Source organism: Lutra lutra, chromosome 9 (genome assembly GCF_902655055.1).
Source record: "Lutra lutra chromosome 9, mLutLut1.2, whole genome shotgun sequence".
Lineage (NCBI taxonomy): Eukaryota > Metazoa > Chordata > Mammalia > Carnivora > Mustelidae > Lutra > Lutra lutra.
In genome coordinates this window covers 140,274,848-140,300,527 of record NC_062286.1, presented here as the reverse complement: position 1 = coordinate 140,300,527, position 25,680 = coordinate 140,274,848, and the positions used below count along the sequence as shown (strand labels likewise).

The 25,680-nt window shown below is 48.7% G+C and overlaps 1 protein-coding gene across 5 annotated transcripts in view; it reads right to left on the bottom strand.

Annotated features, from left to right (window-relative positions):
* ZNF831 (zinc finger protein 831) overlaps positions 1-25,680 on the bottom strand; it is a 95,455-nt gene that overhangs the window by 47,744 nt on the left and 22,031 nt on the right. For 4 of the 5 annotated variants that reach the window (XR_007130191.1, XR_007130192.1, XM_047746172.1 and 1 more), the window contains exons 2-4: positions 20,574-24,299; positions 19,149-19,285; positions 2,716-2,867 (exon numbers count right to left, since the gene is read on the bottom strand). Coding sequence is in view for 3 of the 5 variants with exons in the window: in XM_047746172.1 (XP_047602128.1) it covers positions 2,716-2,867; positions 19,149-19,285; positions 20,574-24,263 (3,979 nt within the window). In the remaining 2 variants the exon portion in view is untranslated. The remainder of the gene's footprint in view (positions 1-2,715; positions 2,868-19,148; positions 19,286-20,573; positions 24,300-25,680) is intronic. The other variant, XM_047746175.1, reaches the window with a different exon arrangement.

Below are 25,680 nucleotides of genomic sequence, written 5' to 3'. Positions count from 1 at the left end.
TCTCCCTAAAGAGAAGCTAATGGGTTCTCTACCCCAACACACCCATCCTGGTGTTGAAGCTACCCCTAAACTCTTCCCCCAAATCTGGAACCTGTCCTGCTGGTGGTGGGCCGGGTGACTCTTAATGAATGTGTATTGGTTTGGTTCAAACAGAACTTTCCCTCCCAAACTGCGTGTACACAGTAAGAGCACAACGGCCTCATCAAACCCTGAATGTCCACGTGTGCTGCGGCTTTTCTCACTTGGAAACGTGTTTTTAGGTCACTTCTGCTGGTTCGCAGAGTGGGAGAAATTGTAAAAGTGGTACAGTGAGTGAACTGTGACCCCAAAATGGTATGTCCAAGTCCATTTGCATCACCTGTGGCTGTGGCCTCACTTGGACAGTCTTTGCGGGTGTCATTAAATTGAGACTGGAAGTGAGAGCAGCCTGGATTTGAGATCAGCCCTAAGTCCGATGACAAGTATACTTACAAGGAAAAAGGAGGAGGAGATTTGATTCACAGAAATACACAGAGAAGTCCACGTGCGGAAGGAGGCAGACGCTGGAGAGATGCAGCCTCGAGCCAGGGGACAGCCGGAGCTACCAAAAGCTGGAAGTGGCAGGAAGGCTCCTTCCCTAAAGCCTCTGGAGAGAGTGTGAGACAACTGGCCTCCATAACTGTGAGAAAACTAATTTTTGTTGTTTTAAACCACCGAGTTGGTGGCAATTTCTCCCACAGCTGTAGGAACTAGTACAGGTGGTAGCCAAGTGGGGCACCGGCTTCAGTGGCTGTCCCCTGTCCCACCGGCCCCAGCGCACTGGCCCATCTGGGCTCCAGCCGCCCTATCCAGAGTCTGCATTCTTGCCCCTGAGCCCCTACTCACCACTTCCCAATCCAGCAAGCCTCTGTTCTGTCATCCCTACATCTGCATTTCCAGATGAAGCCCTTTGTCTCTGGAGAAAACCCCCCCTTTCGGTCCCTCCCCCAACACAGACCTCATCCTCTGCCAACAACAGAGACACTTCCATGCCGCATGCCCCACGCTCGTTTGGCACTTGGCACCCGCCTGTCTTTATGCAGGTGTGCTTATCGTGCTCAGCAGATCGCCACAATCAGCATCCATCATCCGCTATAGAGTCACGTGGCGCCTGCTGCATACAGCCGCACACTCGACACGCACACTGAGCCACTGGGTAGGTAAAACCTTTATCAACAGCCTCGCTGTGCGGACACAGATCCCAGGGGGCAGCTAACTGACCTGCCGTGTTATCCCCCATGTGGCTGAGCGAAGGGTGAAGAGCAAGTCCACCAGCCCCTCAGGCTTCACCCTGCAGCCCAGAGGATCATTTCTCTCCTCCTCAGCCCACAGCACAGCCTTCAGAATACACGCATGGCAGCTGCCGCGAGCTTCTAGCAGCAGCCTGACTTAGCCCCCTTTGAGGTGCTGGGAAGAAAGCTGCTGGGAAGGTTCTGCCATTTGGGACAACCGGCAGCGTGCCAGTGGGTTCTGCTGGAGGAGCGGGGGTCATCCAAGCAAGCCCTTGGGCAGCTCCCTCGGCTGTACCCATCTGAGAAGAAGAGGCATGAAGTTGAGAATGTGGCCCAGAAGTGAAGGAAGGATCAGCTGGGCTCCGTGGGGCCTTCGGGCTACCACCCCCCACCTCATCCGAGCCTCCCCCACACCATCTAAACCTCCGTGGTCCTAGCAATGCTCTTCCTGGGCAACCTCCAGAGCAAATACTTACCTTGATTTAAATTCTCACTGAGAAACAAAAGACAAACCCTTGTCCTTGCCTACAGGAGAGGGTTTGGGGGATGGTGGGGAGGAGGAGCGCGGAAGAGCCATCTGCCGGCAGGGGGCACTGGAGCTACACAAAGCTGGAGGGGGAGGTGCCCCCAGCCAACTGTCCCCAGGGACCCAAACCTCAGCCATCAGACACAGCCCAGGGTCAGCCCTGGAGCCAAAGAGACAATAATCAGCTACAAAAGAATGGTAATTCAGTCACAGCTGGCCAGATGGGACCTTGTAGCCTTTCCACAGAAGCTCTCCATTTTTCCCCATCAACACCTTGCAAAGGAGGCTAAAGCTGGGCCCATGGCTGCTGGGGTGGGGGAAAAACAGAGGGGAGAATGGAGGTCCAGAGAAGTGCAGTGATTTGCCCTGGTTGCCCAGTGATTACAGCTGAAAATAGTCCTTTTTCCAGGAAGCACTCTGCATTAGTTCATCCTTGATTTATTTCTGAGCATGACAAAGCGTGCACCTCTGACGCCTTCCATGTAAGCAATGTTCCCTGCAGCTCCCACGTGCGCTAGCTGCTCATCTTTCTAGTCCAACACTGACTCTCGAGCCCCCCACTGACCCACTGCAGCCTCGAAATGGCCCCGTGGAAAGAATCAAGTGAACTTCCTTTTTAAAGACGGGAACGTGGAGGCACCAAGAGTTCTGACTCACGTTCCTGAGGTCCTGGAGGAGATCTATACCCAGCACAGGGCCCAGCACACGTGGCCAGGACTAAAGGATATGCCCTGACTTCTCCATATTCTCACCCAGTATGCCCCCTTACAGGTCTGGGGTCACACTGACTGTCCCACAGATGTCCCACCTTTGTCAGCGTACCTTCAGGCTCCTGAGAGCAAGGACAGCCGGCTCCCGCCCGTCCTCCCACCCAGCCTCTACGAGGAGCCCGGCACTTCGGTGTGCCCAGTTTGGATTCACCTCCAAAAAGAACATTACCTGCCATTTCTGAAGAAGGCTGCTTGCAGGTCCCACGTGGGTCCAGCCCCTCGAGTGGGGAAGGGTGGCGGTCTCTTCTCAGCACCCTGAGCGGCCTGCGCAGTCCACTCCCTCTCAACTGAACGCGGCTCTGTAAGAAACTGCCTTTGTACCTGTGGGACAGAGAAGCACATGTGCCGTACAGCCTTCCCTGAGAACATGCGCCCAGAAGCCCAGACACACAAACATTTACAAAGGCAACACTCAGACAATAAACCCTCAGGTCAGCCTAGAAACTCCTTATCCTTCCTATCCTCCTTTTCCCCTTTAGGACATGGAGACAACAGCAGGACCTAACTCGCGAGGCTGTTGGAGGGACCACATGAGATGGTGCATAGGAAGGGCTTTCCGTGCTGCCTTGCGCAGAGCGCATGCTTGCTAAAGGCCAGTGGCTGTAATGAAATCCTGAGCCACACGGTCCTGACTACGTACAAACACGCGGCTCCGTACAACTTCCGGCAACGACAGGAATGTTCCGTGATCTGCACTGACCACGTGCAGCTGTTGAGCATTTGAAATGCAGTGTTTCTGAGGAAGTGAGTTCTACTTCATTTCATTTTAATGAATTTAAATAGCCACATGTGCCCATTGACTACTGTATTGGACACTACAGGCGTAGAGGGCCTTTGAAAAAATGGGCATTGTACACTTTCCATCTGGAGAGGACCTTCTAGATCAGATCAATTGGTCTAATCTCTGAAACAGTATTCCTGTCCCAGTGGGAAGGCACGGCAAAGTTGAGAAAGAAAATACTGGAGCTTTCATTTATATTTGTTTTCTTCCAGACTTTCTTGAATCTATTGCTGTACGCCCTCTGTAATATGCATAACACGTCAGTAGAGTAGAACGTGTGTATAATTTGAGTAAGCAATTATGCATGTATTCGGATGTGCAACCAAACATGCAACCAGAAACAGACCTGCACACTGCTCCAGGGCCACCGCAGAGCAGGGGCTGTGAGCCCTGAAACACTTAAGACCCCTTTGCCAGCTGGAGCTAGGACCCTGGGTCCAGTGCTCGGTACTGGTTTGTGACAGACCACCATCAGCGGTCAGCTCTCTGAAGAGACCTTTGCGCTGCTTCTCTCTGCCCCATCAAGCCACCAGGACACACTTTCTTTTACAAGCCTCGGTTTACAAGAATTCTACTCCCAGACACTCTTCAGCCTGCGGGGGAGGTGAGGCCACCTGCTTGGCCATTTTCCTTTCTCATTTGTCTGAGCCACTGCCAGCCTCTAGCTGCAGTCCCCTAATCACCAGGGCTGCTCACAGAATTTTAAATAAGATCTGCAGGATGCTGTATTCTCTTAGGTGCTGGTTTTTACAGCATCAAAACAATGAGAAAGTGATTTTTTTGTTCATCTTTTCTGGAGTCCGTGTTGGGGAGAGACTCCAGTCACATGACCCAGCTGCCTCCCTGGCCTTGAGCAGGAGCTGTCATTCCCCAGGGGTGCCTGCCTTATTCTTTGAAGCGGTCCTCCCTGCTTGTCAAGTCCACAGGTTCCTGAGAGAGTTATCTGCGCCTGGGTAGGGAGCTAATCACAAGCCCGGGAACCAGTCAGGGCTCCTGCTGGGCCTGGGCGGAGAGTGATTTGGAAGTGTAGAGACAGAGGGAGGAAGGAGGGTAGGGGGTGGGGGTTACAGGGAGAATTCTTCTCTACACGCTGCCAGGTCACCTTTACCCCAAGTCAGTGGGCGACTGCCATAAGCTTGCAGGTGTTAAGAATGGCACAGTTTGAACTGCTGGGAGGTTTTGCTTTTGGAAAATGGCCTAGTGAGGGACTCTGCTCAATGAAAACCACCAGGAGATTGCGGGAGAGCCCTGGCCCCTGAACTCAGGTCTCAGGAAGGTAGAATCTGGGCCCTTTAGCCCTTGGGGGAGCCCAAGAGGATCCTAACCTAGCTTCAAAGCAGCATTCTGTTGAGTCATGGGCAGGGCCTGTTGCTCCCTCTCCTGGGTTCTCTCAGAGCATCCTGCACGCAGCCCCTCCTGCAGCCCCTTCCTCTGGGCAGGAACACACAGGTGTGGCAGGGGAGGCTAGCTTGTCACCACCACGAGACAAACAAGGCCTCCGGTACTTTGGCACACACCATGAAGACCCATCTCAACAGCCTTCAGCCGGCTACACGTTGTGTCCCAGAGGCTGGGGGGTTACTGCTAGTGATTCACATCTACCCCCTTCTCAAGAGGACTGCCCTTGGCTGATGGGAGCCATCTTGCCTGAAGAGGCCTGGGGAAGCTTGCACTCACCCCAGGAAGGGCCCTTAGCCCCTGACCGACAGTTGCAGAAGGTGACAGCTCAGTCCCTTTCTCTCTAAGCAGGACAATGTCCGGTGCATCTCACACTCCAGACCTTCCCAAAGCCCGGTGTGTTTCCTTCAGTCCCGAGAGCCCGCCCTCCAGGTCGCCTGCCCAGGAATGCCCATCTCAGGCTCTGCTTCTGGGGAGCCTGACCCCAGACACATGATTCAAGTGTCCCCCTCTCCTCTGAGTCCTTTGGCCTATCTTCCCCAGAGATTCTCGCTCACATATGTCGACAAACATCCTTAAATACGTGGGACCCTTGTAAACACATGGTGCCGCTTTAGTGTGCGGCGCCGCCCCCGGAGCCTTCTTCCTCTCACCGTGGTTTTCCCGGACATTACCTTTACAGTCCACCCAGGTTTCTGTGTTTGTGTCCACTTAGCTGCGAGCTGATCTTCAGAGTGGCTCACAGGATTTTTAATAAACTGCCATTTACAGTCCAGAGTTTAGATTTAACTCCTACGCTCGGTGTGCCCCCGTGCTCTCCGTCTCTCTCCAGAGGTCTTGCCCTAAGAGCCTGCACTGCTGACACCTATATAAGACCAGCACAATGTTTTTGTTGATCGGCCTCACGAAAAACTGGTCAGAAAAAAAGCCTTCTTACCCCACATCAGCTCCAGCAGACACTGGTGACTGGCTGGCCACGGTCAAGAACTCAGGAGACACTGGTTTTAACTAGAGTCCAGTGAGAAGCTCTCAAGAGGAGGCAGAGTGAAGTTTTTGTCCTGTATCTTGAGGCTGATGGAAGCCACCGGCCACCCTGCCTACTCCAGCCGCACCTCCCCACCCCACACACTTTCACTGCTCCTTTCATCAGCCAAGTCTGCGGGAAGGAAGGTTGATCCAAGGAGAGAGTGAGGTCCCTTCACACATGCTCGCTCTGGGGGGAAAAGAACATGTGCTGTCATACTGTTCCTTCCATTGGATCCTACAGGAAATAAGAAAGCAAAAGGAAGCAGAGTGGAGGCCTGCAGACCTTTTGCATGCCACTAAGCAGGACCCAGGACTGTGGCCAAAGCCTCTGGCGCCTTGGTGAATGTGACAAAGGTCTCAGCCAGGTGTGGTGGCCACCACCATATCTCTTACATGTATCTCCACCTCACCTCAGAGACTGCACCATCGTCCCTGAGAGCGCTACTTCCCTGAACAGGTAAACTGTGTCATGATGCGACAAGAACAGCAACTGCAGGGATAAAGAAGATACAGTACGGGCCGCCTGGGGGGCTCAGTGGGTTAAGCCGCTGCCTTCGGCTCAGGTCATGATCCCAGCGTCCTGGGATCGAGTCCCGCATCGGGCTCCTTGCTTGGCGGGGAGCCTGCTTCTCCCTCTGCCTCTGCCTGCCGCTCTGTCTGCCTGTGCTCGCTCTCTCTCTCTCTCTATGACAAATAAATAAATAAATAAATCTTTAAAAAAAAAAAAAAGAAGAAGATACAGTATATATACAACAGAATATTGCACAGCCTTAAAAAAAAAAAAAAAAAAGAAAGGAAAAGAAAAGGAAATCTTGCCATTTGCTGCAACACAGATGAACTCCGGAACAGAACAAGCCAGCTACAGAAGAACAAAGACTGCATCATCACTTCAGTCATGACTGAAGTGAGCAGACACGTACCTCAGACAGACAAACATCCACTCTAGAGGGAAAGATTTTATTCTCAGGGCCTGGTTTTCTCTCTCTCCCCTACTTTCAATGACAAACATATACTTTAGGGTTTACAGTGCACACTTCTCCCATGTGACCCCCAATCTCTTCCTCGCTCATTCTGGTCCACTCAGGACCTCAAAACCCATTGTTCCATCTGTCAGAAGCTTCCTAGAACAAGCGTTGCGTGCTTCATACAGCGCTCTGCACAGTTACAAAGTAATCAATAAAATCCAATTCCATGGTCCAGCGCTCACTCTGGGCACGGCAGAGCCGTAGTCTGTGGGCACTCTGAATCTCTCTGCCTCTAGTTTATGTCAGGGCAATTAGGCATCCAAGTATGAATTTTCTACATTTTTCCATTTCCCCTCTAAAAATGAATCCTGCATTTTCTAATCCCTGTCCTTTAGCTCATGTACTTTCATTAATGAAAACAGCCATTTTCATTACAGTGCGGTATTTACAGTTGGCAACAAATGAAGAGACAAATAAAATCAAATGGAGGGCCCAGAAATAAACTCCAGGTATAAATGGGAAGGTAAAATACAGCAAATAAGTAAGAAAAAAAGGTAAATTAATACAGCGGTCTGCAAGTTCTCTGTATAAAAGTCCAGAAATAAATATTTTTCAGGCCACATACCATCTCTACCCCATATTCTTTTATACACACACACACACACACACACACACACACGTGTGTGTGTGCACGCGCACATTTTTAAAAATGTCACAACCTGTCTAACTCACAAGGGCATATAAAACAGGTCAAAAGTCAAATCTGACTCACAGCCCATAGTTTTCCATATGGACAAAGGTAAAACTAAATCCTTCCTTACATTAATATACACAGAACATAAGAGAATACATTTTTGTGTTTTTGACGCTGGGAGACTAGGAATGATGAAAGATCTCTTAGACAAGACCAAAAAGTAATAATCATAAAGGAAAAGGCAGCTCCACTTGAATACAACTAAATATATACCTTCTTGATGATATAAAGAAGTCCACTTCCAACAGTACAGCTGACCAGTTACTCTGGTTGTCTATCACTACACTCCTATATTGAAAAGCAACTAAAAACGCAGATTAAAACATAAAAATGTTCAACACTTCTACATAAATCTATTGATGTTCTGATTAGAAAGTGAAATATATTTAACATCAAAAACCAAGTGAAAACTGAAATCTGAAAAGGTAAGAGGGTTTTCATTTTGAGAGGATTTCCCAAATCAAGTGAGCCTGATCTTCCATTTCTATGGTCTGGTGGGGTGCGGGGAGCAGGATTCAAACCCAGAATCCACCCTAGGTGCAAATCAAGTGGAAGACCCAACCTCTAATCCTGCAAAAGCTGAGACCTCAGAGGGAACCTCAATATATAGGTGAATTAGAAATACTACACCCTACCCTCACCGCCTTCCCAGGGGACCCTGAAAAACTCTAATCTTATCACTAAGAGGGCAAAAGTCCCTTCTGTTAATTTTATAACAATAAGACAGTCTTCTCATAGGTTTGTAATCTGAATTCACACTACACATAACATGAAAAAGCCAAAAAGTAACAATTTTAAAGTAGTGCCCAGTGCATGCCCTCAGGGGATGTTTAGCAGAAGCAAAACAAATCATTACTAGAGGAACCCACCTCCACCCCAAGTCTCAAAGTCCAAAAATCTCAGCTCACCATCAAAAATCCAAAAACAAACAGGGAAATAAGTTGCTACAAAGTGAGAGCTAATGACACATAAAACAGAGTCAGATGTGCCATGACTCCCTATGTTGGTATTATCAGATGTAAAATATTAAGTGTGTTTTTAGAAAAGGTTGAGAATAAGAGTAAAGATTACAGAAACTTTAAAAAACAATCCTAAAATTCATACACAACCACAAGAAACTCCAATTAACCAAGGCAATCTTGAGCAAGAACAACAGAGCAGGCAGTATTATATCTACTGATTTTAAAATATATTTCAATGCTATAGTAATAAAAATATTATGGCACTGGCATAAAAACAGACGTATCAACTAATGGGACAGAAAAGAGAGCAACAGAAGCCAGAAATAAACCCACACATTTATTATAAACTGATTTTCACAAGAGGGACAAGAATACACAATGAGAAAACATTGAGAAAACTGGATATCCACATGCACAACAATGAAACTGGACCCTTATTTTATACTACACACAAAAATCAAATCAAAATGGTTTAAAGACTTAAACATAAGATCTGAAACTGTAAAACTCTTAAAAGAAAACACAGGGGAAAAGCTTCTCGGTATTGGCCTTGGCAGTGATTTCTTGAATATGACACCAAAGGCAACAAAAGCAAAAATAAACAGCTGGGACCACATCAAACTAAAAAGCTTCTGCATGGTGAAGGAAACCATCAACAAAATGAAAAGGCAGCCCACAGACTGAGAGAAAATACCTGCAAATCATTTATCTGATAAGAGGTTAATGCCCAAAATATCTGAGGAACTCATGTAACTCAATAGCGAGGTAGGGAGAGGTAGGGAAGAAACAAACAAACAAACAAAAACAACTTTAAAAAAAATGGGGAAAAGACCTGAGTAGACCTTCCTCCATAGAAGTCATAGAAATGGCCAACAGACACATGAAAAGGTGCTCGACATCACTGATCATCAGGGAAATACACATCAAAACCACAGTGAAAGATCACCTCACACTTGTGAGGATGGCTACTATCAAGAAATAAAAATAAAAGATAATAGTATTGACAAGAATGTGGTGAAAAAGGAATCCTTGTCATGTGTTGGTGGGAATGTACATTAGTATGTCCTCTATTAGTATTTCCTCTATGGAAAACAGTATGGAGGTTCCTCAAAAAATTAAAAATAGAACTACCTTATGATCCAGCAACCACACTCTTGGGTATATACCCTAACAAACTGAAATTAGGATATCAAAGAGATAACTGCACACCCATATTCAATGCAGCATTGTCTACAGTAGCCAAGATATGGAATCAACCCAAATGTCCATCAATCAATGAATGGATGGATAAAGAAGATACGGTATATATACAACAGAATATTACTCAGCCTTTAAAAAAAAAAAAAGGAAATCTTGCCATTTGCTGCAACATAGATGAACTTTGGAATAGAGTAAGCCAGCTACAGAAGAACAAAGACTGCATGACCCCAATGATAGCAGAGATCTGACACAGTCAAACTCATAAAAACAGAAAGGAGAATGGTGGTTGCCAGGGACCAGAGGAAGGGGGAATCGGGAGGTGTTGATCAAAGGGTACAAAGTGTCACTTGTGCAAAATGAATGAATCCTAGAGAACTACTGGACACCACAGTGCACACAGTTAACAATGCTGTATTGTGTACTTACAAATTCAAGAGGGTAGATCTTCTGTCAATTTTCTGATTTATAAAAAAAGGAAGAAGCTTCTGGAAATTAAGATAAGTTTAGGACATCATATGTGAGGATGGTTTCATGGAACTTTCATGAGTTTTCATATCTTCAAACTCATCAAAATGTATACATTAAACATGCAGAGCTTTTATGTATGTCAATCATAACTCAATAAAGAAAAGAAGACTAAAGAGCAAGAGACTATAAAATGATCAAGCAGATCTGAAAAATAAGTGGAACTTTTTGGAAATAAAGCACAATATACATAAACAATCAAATTTAACCCTAGATAAATCAGTAATAAGAGGGTAACTGGGGGATGGTGCAATTAAGAAGCCACTGCCACTGTCCTTTTCTCCTGAGCAAGATGGTTTAACAGTAACTACATTTATTCTCCCAAAGAAAAAACGAGGCAAATCTATAAAACAATGGTTTTCAGGACAGGAGACATCATGTAATGAAAGCAGTGATCCCTTGAGAGTAAAGAAACGGATGAGGCAGATCCTGTAATTGCTCAGCTTCCTGGTGAAGGGATTTCCCAGGTCCAGCACCGTCCGTGGAAAAGACTATACTCTCCTTTGAACCTTTGGGGAAAATCAACTGACCAAATACAAGGGGACTATTTCTGTACTGTCCATTCTGTGCCATGGATCTATTCGTCTACTTTGATGCAAATACCATTCTGTCTTCGATATTTTAGCTTTATAGTTAAGTGTTAAAGTCAGGTTGTGTAACCAAGATGGTGTGGTGTTTGCATCAAAACCAAGAGATGGACAAAGGGCACAGACACAATTATATGTCCCCACGCAAACACGGGAACTTCCATCTATACCACTCGATACAGAAAAATTAGGTGAAAATGGATCATAGGCTGGAATGTTAAATGTAAGAGTATAAAACTTCAGAAGAAAACCTAGGAGAAAAACCTTTGTGGCCACGAGTTAAGCAAAGATGTTGTGGTAATGACACCAAAAGCACAATCCAAAGAAAAGAATGATGACTGGACTTCACCAAAATTAAAAATATATGTTCTTTGGGGCGCCCAGGTGGCTCAGTGGGTTAAAACCTCTGCTTTCACCTCAGGTCATGATCCCAGAGTCCTGCGATCCTGCCTCTCTGCCTACTTGTGATCTCTCTGTCAAATAAACAAATTAATTTAAATATATATATATATGTGTGTGTGTGTGTGTATATATATATATATACTCTTTAAAAACACTGTTAAGAGAGTTGGAGAACAAGGCACAGAGTGGAAGAAAATATTTACAAATCCCATATCTGATAGAGGCCTTAAAAACAGAATGTAGGGGGGCCTGGGTGGCTCAGTGGGTTAAGCCTCTGCCTTCAGCTCGGGTCATGATCTTGGGGTCCTGGGATCAAGCCCCACATCGGGCTCTCTGCTCCGCAGGGAGCCTGCTTCCTCCTCTCTCCCTGCCTGTCTCTCTGCCTACTTGTGATCTGTCTGTCAAATAAATAAATGGGATCTTAAAAAAAAAAAAAAAAAACAGAATGTATAAGGAATCCTCAAAACTCCAAAATAAGAAAACAACCCATTTTTATAATGGCCAAAAGAGTTGAAAAGATACTTCACTGAAGCAGACACAGGAAAGGCAAATAAGCACATGAAGAGCTGCTTCATCCCATGAAGTCATGAAGGAAGTACAATTCCAGCCTGTGGGACACCACTGCACACCTACGAGGATGCCTGAAGGAAAAAGAACGGCCACGCCAAGTCCCGGCAAGGCTGCGGAGAGGCCGAGAGCCTCACGCAGAGCTCGCAGGAGTGTGAGATGATACCCCCGGGGAAAGAGTCTGGCGTCCACTACACGATCCAGACGCTGCACTCTTACTTGCTCAAGAGAATTTAAACTATATACCCGTACATTTCAGAGTCTGCTCTTTGTCTCTTTTCTTCTGTCTGTTCATTTGGGCGGGGGATGGGTGAAGCAGGTGAAGCAGAGAGAGAGAGCATACTTCTCGTCATAAGCCCCGAGAAACGTACAGAATGGCTGAATCACTGTATGGACCCCTGATGCTAATATAACACTGTATGTTAATTATACTTGAACAGCAACAAAAAAAACCAACTCAGAATTTTAGAAAATAAAGGATATATCCATGCAAAGACTTGTATATGGATATTTATAGTAGTTTTTACTTGCGACAGCCCCAATCTGAAACAAACCATTAATGTCTGCCAACAAGTCAATGTATAAACAAATTATGACATATCCACCCAATGGCTTACTACTGAGCAACAAAAAGGAATGAATGACTGGGCGCCTGGCTGGCTCAGTTAGTTCAGCATCTGACTCTCAATTTTGGCTCAGTTCATCATCTCAGGGTGGTAAGATCGAGCCTGGTGTTAGGCTCTACACTCACTGGGAAGTCGGCTTCTCTCTTTCTCCCTGTCCTTCTGCCCCCCCTCATACTCACATACTCTCTAAAATAAATAATTAAGTCTTAAAAAAAAAAAAAGGAATGAATTATTGATACATGCAACATGATGAACCTCAAAATAACCACGCTGAGTGAAAAAAAAGCCAGAACGCCCCACCCCAAAAAAGAGTATATATTGTGTGATTCCATTTCTATAAAATTCTAGAAAAAGGGAACTACTATATAGTTACAGAAAGCACATGAGAGGCTACCTGGGGATGGCAGGAGGGAGGACACATGGAAATCTGAAAGATTTTTGACACATGACCTTGATGCTATTATTGGTTCACAAGTGTGTACATACATCCAAACCTATTAAATGGTATACTTTAAATATGCATAACACTACAATTCAGTATACTTTAGCAGAGCTTTAAAAAGAATAACTCAGGAGGTTGAGAAAATTAGTAAAATTTTAAAGATAGACCTGAACAAAGTATCTAGATTTTAGCAGAGAAAGACAAAGTTATTGAAAATAGAGGTTAAGACACATAAAAGAGAAGATCTAAGGTACATTACTTCAGTGTTCCAGAAAGAGAAGACCGAGAATGGGATACAGACAATGTTTGAAGAATGATGGCTGAGAATTTTCTAGGTAGACATCAATCCACAAATCATAAAAGCCCAATGGATTCCTAATGGAATAAATAATGGCAACATACACCTGGACACATCAAAGTAAAACTATGGAACACCAAAGATTAAAAGAATATCTTAAAACTAGCCAGAGATAAGAGACCTTCAAAAGACAGATGAGTACACTAATAGCCGAATTTTCCACCACAAAATAGAAGCCAAATGACAGTGCGGTAATAGCTTTGATGTGTGGAGAGAAAGTAACTGTCAGCCTAAGGTCGTATACCCAGCAAAACATTTTTCAACAACAAGGAAGAAATCAATGTATTTTCAGACTAATGAGAGTGGAGATTTTTCTTCTTTTACAGAAGTTCTAAAAAAAAAAATATGCTTCAGACAGAAAAACACAATCTCAGAAGATCTGATATTAAAAAAGAACGAAGAGATAAGACATTTGCAATTATGTGGGTAAAACATACAGAAATGGGCTTAAAAAGAGAAAAGAACAGATTTGGGAAAATATCTACAGTGTGTGTAATGGCAAAGTACATACACAAACCTAGAACATATACCAAAACCTACAAATTCTGGATGGGCACAGCATACAAATATCTAATAACAAACCTTAGTAGAAATACGGGAGCAGGGCGAATTCTCACTCACAGCTGGAGGAAACACAAAGTGACCCGTCGGCTCCCAAGAGCCATTCAGAAATGACATGTAAAGTTGAAGATGTGATTACCTTGTAACCCAGCAATTCCACTTTCGGGTCTAGCACTGAGAAAACCTCTTGCATTGTGCCTAAGGAGGCATGTATGTATATGCATTCATTCACTGCAAATCAGCAAAAAAAAAAAAAAGAAAGAAACTGGAGACAATTTCAATGCCCATAAATAGGGGAATGGACAATAAAATGTGTTATACTCATGGGAAGGAGCCCTCTACGGCACCTATAATCAATGAATTTGACCAACATGCCTCAATCTTCAAAAACATGATACTGAATTTAAAAATCAAACTGAAGAATGATTAATTCTGTATGATATTTATACACATGCTTTAAGGACTCAAAACAATTGTATATATTATTAGTGTGTACACCGAATTGCAAATTATGAAAACACAGATTGAATCTGTGCCAAATATGTAAAACTACATGACATTTATGTATACGTGTATATATATGCTGTATGTATAATATAAATATATACTTCAAATATAAAATATAAAGTAATATTTTATTTATTTATATATTTATATATTTATTTATATTTTATTTTATTTCATTTTTTAAAAGGCTCAATAAATAAAACAAAATGTTAATATTTACTAATTCTGGATCATTACCCAGGAGTCTGCTGCATATTTCCTGAATTGTTCTGCATTTTTAAACGTTTCTCAAAACAAGAAGTGAAACAGAACAGATACTCAGCAACACAGGTTTCACCACATGCGCTGGAGCTAGGGCCTGCAGAGAATCTCTGCTGCAGTATTTCATTTTCTGGTGAATGTGAAGACAACTGAAGTGAAGTGGGAACGTGATTAAGAAAACAGGCCTCTTTCTTGAGAACACACGAGTGGATAAATGACAGAGAGACTCATGCATACACACGTACATATGTGAGTGCGCAGATACATACATTGATACATACAAGTGCATATGCATCATACACATGTAGGGAGACACACGGACAGGTAGACGGTGTGGAATAATGCCCCCACCCTCAAAGATGTCTGTGTGCTAATCCCCAGAGCTGTGACTATGTGACATGCCCGGCAAAAGGGACTTCGTGAATGTGACTAAGGACACAGTCCCCAAGATGATAAGGTATCCTGGATTATCCAGGTAAACCTAAACTAACCACAGGAGTCCTTAAAAATGAAAGAAAAGGCAGAAGATTGGGTCTGAAAAGTGAGACTGAACGAGAAGGAGTAAGACCTCAAGCGTGAAAGGGACCCAGCCCGCCCTTGGTGGTCTGTGATACGGAAGAGCAGCTGCTGGCCAGGAACAGAATTCTACCAACCACCCAAATGAGCAGGAAACTGATTCCCCACTGGAGCCTCCAGAAGGAATGGAGCCCTGTTGACACTCTGATTTTGTCAGGGGAGACCAATACTGAATTCTGATCTACAGAACTATAAAATAATAAACTGGTGTTCAAAACAAAATTTACACGAAACTAGTAATCTGTTACAGCAGCAGTTATTCTGTTACAATAGAAAACTAATTAGGGGGATGGTCCATACGTAGGCGGGAGAGTAGATACAGATATAGACGGATGGAGGGTAGATGAGAGACCCTTCATCAAAAGTTTTCCTGTTCAGTTATCTGCAAAATAAGTACACGGTAAACAAATCCTATGTTACTGTTAACGTCTGTTATAAAGTGGCCAGAAGTTACTATGTGAGAAATGGACGGATTTCAACATACTAAAGAGGAAAAATAAGCTATGCAAATGGCCTCTTGAACAGTGAATTCAAAGCCCCTTTAGACCAGGCACTACCTCTCAGCATTTTCCCGATATTGCCCCTCAGACTGGGCACCAAACCCCTGTTTCTGAAGATGGACTAAAATATGACAGAAACGGAGAGGACACTTCTCCAAGAAGCTCTATCATCCAACCAGAAAATGAATTGAGTTGGAGACCTCGTGTGAGTCAAAAAAACCGGTCATCTCCTTTACCAAACCTTTGCATCCCAAAGGCTATCAAACCAGTGATAGTTTGGTAGAAGGCTTAGTAAGAAATTTGCTATTAAAGGGAACTCTTTTCTTATAAGCCCAGCATCATATTCCCTTCTGAACACCTCTCCAGAGAGGTGTGTCCTTCATTAAAAGGAGACGTCTTAACAAACACTCACCATGAGTGGTACAAGGGAAGACACTGGGTCAGAAAACTCACACTGCAGCCCTCAGTGCATACCTTCTCACCCATTAGCTGGGTGAGCCAGGGAAAGCCATTTCTGGCAGACACACCCTAGAATTACCTTTGTGTAATCCTCTCAAGTGTGGTGTGACTTGCTCCTAACAAAATATGGCAAAGGTAAAGGTATTTTTGCTGATGCAATTAAAGTTTCTAATCAAGAGAGAGATTATCTTAGGTGGGCCTGACCTAATCAGGCGAGCCCTTCAGAGGAAGATCTGGAGATCAGACTTGAGGCAGCAGAGGCACATTCTCTCTCCATTGTTGGTGCTGAAGAAGCAAGCTACCATGAACTCTGTGCCTCAAAAAAACAAATTCTGCCAAAACGCTGGGAAGGTAGTGAAACCAGATAGTGGGAGGGAGAACACTGAGGTTCAGAGGTCAGAGAGGTCCCACCGCGATAGTGCTGTCTTTCCTGAGACAAGGGAAGGCCAGCTAGAGGAGGAGCCAGAGGTGCGATGTGCAGGAGGAGGTAGAGGATGTGCACGTGCCAAGGCTGCAGCTGGAAGCTTCAGCAAGCTGGAAAGAACTCAAAGGACAGTCACAGGCCAGTAAAGGCACAAATGATGGCTCATTCATGGTCGCCCAATAAATGCTTGACAGATATAAACATCTCAATAGCCTCATCCTCACCCAGGACTCAGACGTCTCCTTTTTCTACCCCTGCGCCCTCTCCTACCTTCCCACCCATGGGCCCTTGGCTACAAGCTCGCTGATGGAGGAGGCAGTTTTTAGGCTCCCACAAAACCAGATATTAAGACTAAGACTTGCAAACTCAAATGTAACACAACAGGGAGAGGTAGGGACCGAAGCAAGGTGCAAGGCACAGGCGCGCTCAATGGGGACGGCCACTACTCAGTTTCCGCTAGCTGCTGCCACACAAGAAGACAGGACAAGCCTCTCCAGAGCTCCAAATATTTCAAGACAAGCTAGAAATTCAGGTTTTTACGTGAAATCTCCTGGAATTTATTTGGCTACTAAGAGTCAAAACTTTTGAGTATGGTCAGGCCTAAGGAGATTCTCACCCAGGCTGTACTTGGTCCAGGAGGTGCTACAGACCTCTCTCTCCAGGCCTCCCAGAGCATCAACCTGGCACCACCAGCGTGGTATGGGGACGCTTTCCCTGTGGCCTCCATATGTGACACCTGGCACCTAGCAGGTGCATGGTGACAATCTGTTATATTAGCTAAACTGAAGCCTTGGGAAGGTGGGAGGAATCAATGAGGTACTCAACACTGGTCCCTCACCCCACATCTCCTTGGACCATGACTGAGGCCCAGAAGCAGGCTTAGCAGCTGTCACTCCATGCAATTTAGTGCTTCTTCCACATCGGTCCAATGTGGGAGATACTGACAGGGCACAAGGTCACCTGCCAACGTCCCTGTACTCCCTGAATCCATGAGCAGCTACTCTGGCTAGCATCCATTCCATCTGAGGGAGCCATCCCTCCCCCACTCTACATGGCTCAGGGGTTTCTGGTAGGGCTGGATATCCCTGTCGCACAGGCAGTGACCCTTCTTTCGCTCAGCTTTGAACAGCTGGGCTCCTTCTGGGAAGGGTGCAGTGTGGTCTGGGGCAGCACAAAGAACAGCTCCTGCAAGACTGTTCCCCAGGCGCCGGCACCCTGAGCATCACCTGGAGCCTGTTGGAAACGCAGGGTCTCCGGCCCCATCTCAGACCTGAGGAATGTGTCTCAGCCTCCGAAGAAAGCCCAGGTGACTCTTGTGCCTGTGCAGGCTGCGAGCACAGAGCAAGCTGCTGTCTGCCATACGGGCTCGGAGGTAAGACTTGCTGATTCAGGGGCGGGGGTGGCTCAGTGAGTTAAGCAACTGTCTTTGGCTCAGGTCACGATCCCAGGGTCCGGGATGGAGCTTCATGTCGAGCTCCCTGCTCAGTGAGGAGTGTGCTTCTCCCTCTCCCTCTGCTGCTCCCCCTGCTTTGAGCACGCTCATGCTCTCTCTCTGTCTGGAATAAATAAAATAAAATCTTTAAAAAATAAAATTAAAATAAAAGACCTGCTGATTCACATCAGGGTGCTTGGAGAGGCCGCCCGATCTGTGTGTGTCTCAAGATCCTCAGGGGAACAATGGCGGGGGCTGCGGTTCACAGTCACCCAGTGCCCAGCACATAGCAAGCCCTCAGTGGCGCCAGCTCCAGACATGCAGTCCGACGGACAACAGAAACGGGCAGGGGCCTCATCTCAAGGCCTGTCCAGACGGCACATCATCTCTAGCCATGGAGGTTCTGAGCAGCTGTAGGGAAGAATCAGGAATCTGCACTGCTTCTTGAAGAATATCTCAGCTTTGGGTCAAATACCAACAATGAAGGAAGAAGGCAGGCAGGTTCCAGGAAGAGGAGAGTAGGAGGCTGAGACGTGGAGGGGGAATTCAGGAAAGCATTAGGGCTCTGGGATCAAAGTGCAAGTTCGAAAACAGGAGATGGGGAGGCAGCACGAAGTCACCCTGAGCAGGCCCGGAGGCCACGGGAACACCGAATCCAACAGCTTCTCTGGCAGCACAGAGGAGTGGGGCCTTGTGAAAAAGTGGCCTTTCCCTTCGTCTCTAAGGGCAAGACCGTCAGTGATGAAAGAGTGGTGTCAGTAAATCCTGTGCGTCCCATCTGTTGTCTGGACATGCTGCGTGTGCACATGCCGGAGAGAAGTCTGGAAGAGAGCGCCCTGCACACCAGCAGCACCTCCGGAGCAGAGGCAGTACCAGGGTGCTTTAGCATCTCCTCCTCGCTGGCCTCTATTTCTAAACTCTTCTGCAAAGGACACGTACCGCTCGCATAAATAAAAAAGCAGTAAAAGCAGTCAATAACTAACACGCTCTCTCCTCGGGACTTAAATGGGTGGGCGGGTGTGTTTCGACTCCGTTATTTCCAAAATTTACTGGACCCCTGGCCTTGGAGAGGCACCCCCAGAAAGCACACAGTCGGGCCTGGGGTCTGCTATGCAGATGGACTGATGGGGAACCTCCATGAACCTCCTTTCCCCATGAACCTCCAGACCCTCACTGCCACAAAGACACCTCTGGAACCCCTGCGAAGGTCTTCCCTGGGTTAGCAAGTCACCCCATAGCTCCTGACAGGAGGAGCACACCGGGCAGACAGAGGTTGCCACGCCCCCTACCTTCTGGAGCAGACACTCAGCTTCTGTTTGCCGTTTCCCCGAAACATCTTCGCCTTCCTCCACAGCAGTCCTTTCTTCCCTTCAGACTCAGACAGCCGCTCCTGGGACACTATCCCTGAGGCCACCGGGCAGGAGAGCTGAAAACACCAGGCATGTTGGCATCATGTTGCTCAAAGCCCTGTGGTGTTAACTGGAGGCCCAGGGAACACCACGTCCAGATCTCCCCCCAGCCCCCAACTCCACCTCTCTAGGAACCCCTGCCTTTTGGGAGGAAGGAGGGCCCAACTGGGTCTCAGCCCACCCCACCCCCCCATCTGAGCCTCAGCATATCTTTATTAACCGCCACTCTCGGGACGAAGAAGTGCCTGCGAGGCTCTGGAATCCTGGCCCTGCCAGCGTTGCCCACGGTTACATCAGAACAGAAGCTCTGGGACCCTCTTCAGCTGCCCTGGCCTGAGACTTCCCAAAGCAGCACATAGTCCAGACACATAGATTCGTGCTTGAAATGGGACCACAAACTTACCACTAGTCACCAAGTGACAGCTCCAGAGCACTCGGCCCCTTCCCTTTTAGCCACTCCCAGGGAACCTGGACATTAAGTTGAATCTGATCATAGTAATTGTTTCCCAAATTCCTGATACAATAGCTCTCTCTCTTTCTCTCTCTCTGTTGCTCACTCTCTCTTTTTTAATTTTATTTTTAAGTAATCTCTACACCTGATTGGGGCTCGAACTCACAACCTGAGATCAAGGGTCCCATGCTCTACCACCTGAGCCAGCCAGGCACCTCATTAATTCTCTCCTTTTAAAAGAGATGGTGTTCTGGGGCACCTGGGTGGCTCAGTGGGTTAAAGCCTCTGCCTTCAGGTCAGGTCATGATCCCAGGGTCCTGGGATCGAGCCCCACATCGGGCTCTCTGCTCAGCAGGGGGCCTGCTTCCTCCTCTCTCTCTTCCTGCCTCTCTGACTACTTGGGATCTCTCTGTCTCTGTCAAATAAATAAATAAAATCTTAAAAAAAAAAAAAAAAAGAGATGGTGTTCTACCTAGAGTGTATCTCTCAGTAACAATTTCCAGCTTATAATCCCGGGCAGTGTTTCATTTCACTTTTCGCTGCTGTTACCAGGATGTTCAGAGTTAAATTTAATGTCTAATGATGAAAAGTATCCCATCTTGGATCTTGGTACAATAATTCTCTCATTTGAAATGCATCTTTTCATTATTTTGTTTTGTGTTACATTTTTTGCCTTTATCCCACCCTGCCATGTATGTGGCAGCCCCCCCTTCCCTCAGGAGCAGGCTAAGAAGACCATATCACAAAGAGCCAGTGTCCCCAGGGTGGCTTCATGCCTCCTCTCCATCATTAGGAGTTCTGCGTGCCAAGCACATTCCCCCAGCCCTGGGGCCCCAGGCAAAGGAGGATGTTACCTTTGATGTCTGGACCTGCCCTCCTTGTCCCAGGCCTGTCTTCATCCGTCCTCCCACTGTCTTGCTCACAGGCTGGGTGTCTGGACCCTTGTCCTGGGTGCTGCCACCAAGGAAGTGCAGTGCCAAGTACACAGAAGCAGCCTTTTCCTTCTGCTCTGTGGGCAGAGGCAGGCTTCGGCTCAAGCAACACCATGTGAGTCGGGGCTCGGCCCTCAATGACGGGAAAGGGCCGTGGGCCCTGAAACTCCACTGGGTCTCTGAGTGGGCACACGAGGCCAGCTCTGGCCAGCTGGGGGGTATGGGGGCCGTGAGGAAGGAGCAGCAGGAACTGAGCCCAGCCAGAGGTTCTGAAGGAGGGCCTTCCGGGACATTCTCAGGAGTTCCCCCCAACTCCCTGAGTGCGCAGGGATTCGGGGCACCCCCAGATGGCCTGGCCCCCACTGCAGTGCTGCCCACGCAGAGGTGTCGGACGTCAGGGGGGCCACTCTGCCGGGAGGCACACGCTGGGGTGGGCAGAAAGGAGGCTGTCTCCCTGGGGGTGCCAGCGGATGAGCCAGAGGACTGCCCCCCTGCTGGGGTGTAAGTGTCCAAGTCTCCTTTCTCCTCTCCCTGTACCCCTTTTCTCCTGTCCCATGGCCTAGAGCAGCTGGGGTCCTCCTTGAAGCTGTGTGCCCCACTGGTGGCCAAGCCTGAGGCTGGACAGGGAGGCAGGCGGGTCCCCAGCCCTGACCCAACAAAGGATGCCAGTTCCTCAGGCCGCCTGCTCCTGCACACAGGGTCCTGGCCTTCTCCCGGCCTCGGGGTGACAGAAGGCGGTGGGCAGGTCTCTCCCTGAGGCAACTTGAGGAGGTACTTAGGGGGGAAGGTAGTGTCCGCCAGAGCAGTGAGGACACCAGAAGCTGCGTGGGAATGATGCCCAAGGGACGTGGCTGCAGGACACGGCAAGATCTCTTCCCCCAGTTCCGCCTGCCTCTGAGCCACAGAAGGAGTAGCAGAGGCAGCACCAGAAATCTCCAAGGGCCTGCCTGGCTGCCCAGCCCTGCCCCTCGCCATGCCATCAGCACTCCCATGTAGCTCCCCTGGCTTATCCCCAGGGTCACTGTCCTGGTTCTGAGATGGTGGGGAGGCGGCCTGCATGGGGCCACCCAGGGCCTCTCTTTCTGTTCCCAGAGGTTCTGAATGCTCCTGGCAGCTCAGCTTCTCTACCTTCAGCTTCTTCCTCTCTGAGGGGAGCTTGTCCTCTGAGGGCTGGGGTTCCCCAGAGCTACCACTGGGCCGCCTCGGCACAGTTTGGGTCCACTGACAGGGCTCCTTCTTGTCCCCACCACCAAGGGTGCCTCCTTCCAGCTGAGGGTCTGGCAAAACCAGCTTGGGAGTCTCTATATCACCTCCCCTGAGGGGACCAGGTACTGGGGGCAGCTGACACCCCAGCTCCAGCTTCCTGTTTGGAGAAAGGAGGGGGCTCTCGCCACCTGAACAGGAGGGTTCTCTGCAGCTGAGGGTGGGCGGAGACATGGCCCTGTTCACCCTAGGCTGGTCACTGCCTCCTGCTCTGGCCACCATCTCCCTCTGCTTGGGGGATTCCATCACTAAGATGCCCTCCGGGCCCAGTGGATTTTGGCAAGGCCCTGGTTTGGCCCCCACAGATGTGTCTCCATGAACAGGGCTCCTCCTGTCCTGGGACAGTACTGTGCCCTCATTTCCTGCTAACTCTTCCTGGAGAGGAAGGTCCAGCTCTGTCCCACTACCCATGGTCATCTCCCTTGCCTTCTTGCCTCCATGGCAGCTGGTTTTCATTTTCTGGTAGATTCTCTTGAACGTCTCATTCCCATACACCTGCCACTTGTCCTGGGAGAACATCTTCAGCTTCCTCTGGCTGCATTTCTTACTGGCTGCTCTGCCCTTGCTGGCTGCCCCCTCCCCAGCAGCAGCTCTGTTTCCATCCAGGTCCTCTGCAGGCACCAGGCTGTCTCCAGTAGGGGGACATGGCAGGTCCTCCACAGCAGCCTGTCTCACCAGGGCCCGGGGGTGGCTGCTGGGGACATCCACCAGTCGGGCGGGGGCGGGCCTGGGGCTCAGAGGCTTCTGCCTCCTGGGGCAGGCATCCTGGGGGTCCGGGGGCTCCTGCCATGTCCTGGTGCCCTCGACAAAAGGCAGTGAGTTGCTCCTGGTGACGGGCACACATGCCACAGTGGTGGAGAGCTGAGTGGGGACCGAGCGAAAGAAGAGCGGCGGCGCCTTGTCCGGGGGGGTAAAGGTAGAACGGGCCGAGCTGAGGGTAGCGGGCTTCCTCCGGCCAGGCTGCAGCGCCCGGATGTCAAAGTGGAAGGAATCTTTGTAGGTGTAGGGCATAGGGAGGTCAATACTGCCTTGCTTGCACAGGACTGTCTTGCGGGGCCGCACGTTGTCCAGCTGGGAATCGTCCACCACAGCCTGATTGTGAGAGATGAGCCAGGCGATGCGCTCCTCTAGCTTCTTCTTCTCCAGCTGCAGGCCGGGCCCCCCAGGCCCCAGTGCCACCTCGCCCTCAGACTCGGCACTGTGCTCCAACAGGCCGCGCAGGGGGCTGCCAGGGGCCGGCGGCTGCTCTGCACTATCAGAGCGGGACAGGTAGCCCGAGTCAGTGCTCTCACACTTCCGCAGCCGGCCCTCTAAGGCCTTAGTGTCCCAGGGCTTCTCCGAAGACGTGGCTGCCTGCTGCTGCTGTAGGGAGCACAGCCGGCCGGCAGTCGGGGACGTCTGCTCTGGCAGCTTCCACCTCGGCTGGGAGCCAGGCAGGGCGAGCCCAGGGGAGGCCGTGTGGGCAGAGTCCACAGGGGTCTCTCTGTCAGCAAATGTGGACCCTGGACAGGGAACAGCTTCCAACTTCAGACCCAAGGTCTTGGCAACAGAAGACAGGTGCATGGCAGGCACCAGGCAGCGCCCAGCATCCTGGGTGCCTGGAGAAAGGGGTCTCTCTGATCGGGCCCCATCACCCACTCTCTGGCTGCTGCTGTCCCCCAGGACGTCTGCTCTGGAGCTCTCTCCAGCCTTGTCCCCCTCCTCCAGGAGGCTGCCCCCACCTCCATCGGACTCTGAGGACAGCCTAGAGTGGTTGAGGTGGGTCTGGGTGCGTCTGTGCTTATACAGGTTGCTCTGGGTCTTAAAGGCAATGCCACAGGTGGCACATGGAAAGGGCCTCTCACCCGTGTGGGACCGGATGTGCTTCTCCAAAACACTGGGCTTCAGGCAATCCCGGCCACAGTGTGGGCAAAGGTACTTGCCGGCATTCCGTACCTTGCCCGGGCTCCCCAGCGTGGGCCCCAGGCCTGGCGACAGGACAGGCAGAGTACCCACGATGTTCACGGTAAGTGCCGGGCACACAAGTGCCGGCTTCCCCACCTGGGCAGGGCCAGGTCCTTCAGGCCGCAGCAGGGGGCTGAGAAGAAAGGGTGCACCGCCCCCATCCAAGCTGCGTGTCACTAGGGGGGCACATGGCTGGAGGCCCCCTGGAGGCACTGTGTGGTACAATGGGATGGGCAAGGCCTTCAGGAACACTGTAGGGGCCAGACCCTGCTCCGGGGGCAGAATGACAGGGCTTAGGGTCAGGTGAGGTGAGACCTGCCCACCGGGGGCTCCTGTGTGTCCAGGAGCGGTAGCTGGCTGGTCCCTGGCAGGCGAGGCAGGGCGAGTGAGTCCTGGCACCTCCATCCTGCATCATCTGGGTGGCTCAGGATGCCTGGCGACCTGTGGGCAACAACCAAACTTTACCGCGGGCACCTCTCTTCTCTCATCATATAGTAAACCCTTCCCGGCCCCCATCTGGCATTTTATCACACCACTGGAGCCTGGTAACAATCCCCCCACAGAAGGAGCTATCCCCACATTATTAAAGGGGAGACAGAGGCTCAGAGAGAAGAGACTTGACATGCAGCTAATACAAAGCAAAGCAGGGTCTGGACCCAAGTCTGTCTGAATCCTGCCTCTTCTTCCACATGCCTTACAGGAACTCTTGACCCTTGCCCTCTACACACTGTAGGCTTGCTACTGTCATCCCCCAACACCCAGCACAATGGTCTGTGCAGAGGGGACACCTAGAAAATGTGCTGCCTTCATGAAAAAGAAAAGTCGTGTCGCTTAGCAAGTCCTCAAAGTCCACAGTGATTCCATGCCGGGACTCAGTTTCCATATCTGTAAAATGGGCAGAGAATCAACACCTCCCTAGGACCTTTTCACTCTGGAGTTCTTAGCTTCTGCTGTTGGATGAAGGCAATAAGGAAGAAAACTGACCTGAAGGGAAGCCTAACAGATTCAGCATTCTTTAGTATACACACATCCCAATCTTGCACAGGTCATGCTTGTACTAAAAATTATGTACTATTTACCTGAAATCCACATGTAATGGCAGCCTGTATTTTATCTGGTTAACCCACTAGGACAAGGAGCACTTCCTGAAACTCAGAATCACACTTGGGTCTCTGCTCAAAGGTGGGGCTTCCAAAACCCCTCCAGAGCCAACTGGGACACAATCAATTCCCTCTCAGCCAGAGGGAAGAGCTGGACAATGTGAGGCAAGACAGCAAGAGAGACCTAGGCATGGTCCTCAAACCATGGGAGGGAAAGACAAATACAACGGCAAGAGGCAGGACAGGCCCGTGGTTGCAGGAATGGGGGTCTCCAGGTGCTTCCTGCTCAGATATCCATTCCCTAAGAGCTCCATAAGCACGCCTCGATTGTCCCCCAGCTCGGCTCCTTCAGAAAACCAATACATACGGCAGCCTTTTGCTGCAAGCTGGGTAAGGTAGGAGTAGTGGCAGGAGGGAACCGGCTCCTATTGGTTCATCCCAGCTCACGCTGGCTCATGAGAGCTGATTTTCCAGAATTTTGCAAGCCAGTTGTTAAACATGGCCATAATTAAGAGTTCAATTATATAAACTTTTAAGTTATATTAAAGACAAAGGTATACAACTGGATATTCACATGCAAAACAATGTTGAAATCCCTATCTCACTTCATATACAAAAATTAACTCAAAATTGATCAAAGACCTAAATGTAAGAGCTAAAACTACAAAACTCTTAGAAGAAAATATAGGAGTAAATCTTCATGACCTTGGGCTTGGTAATGA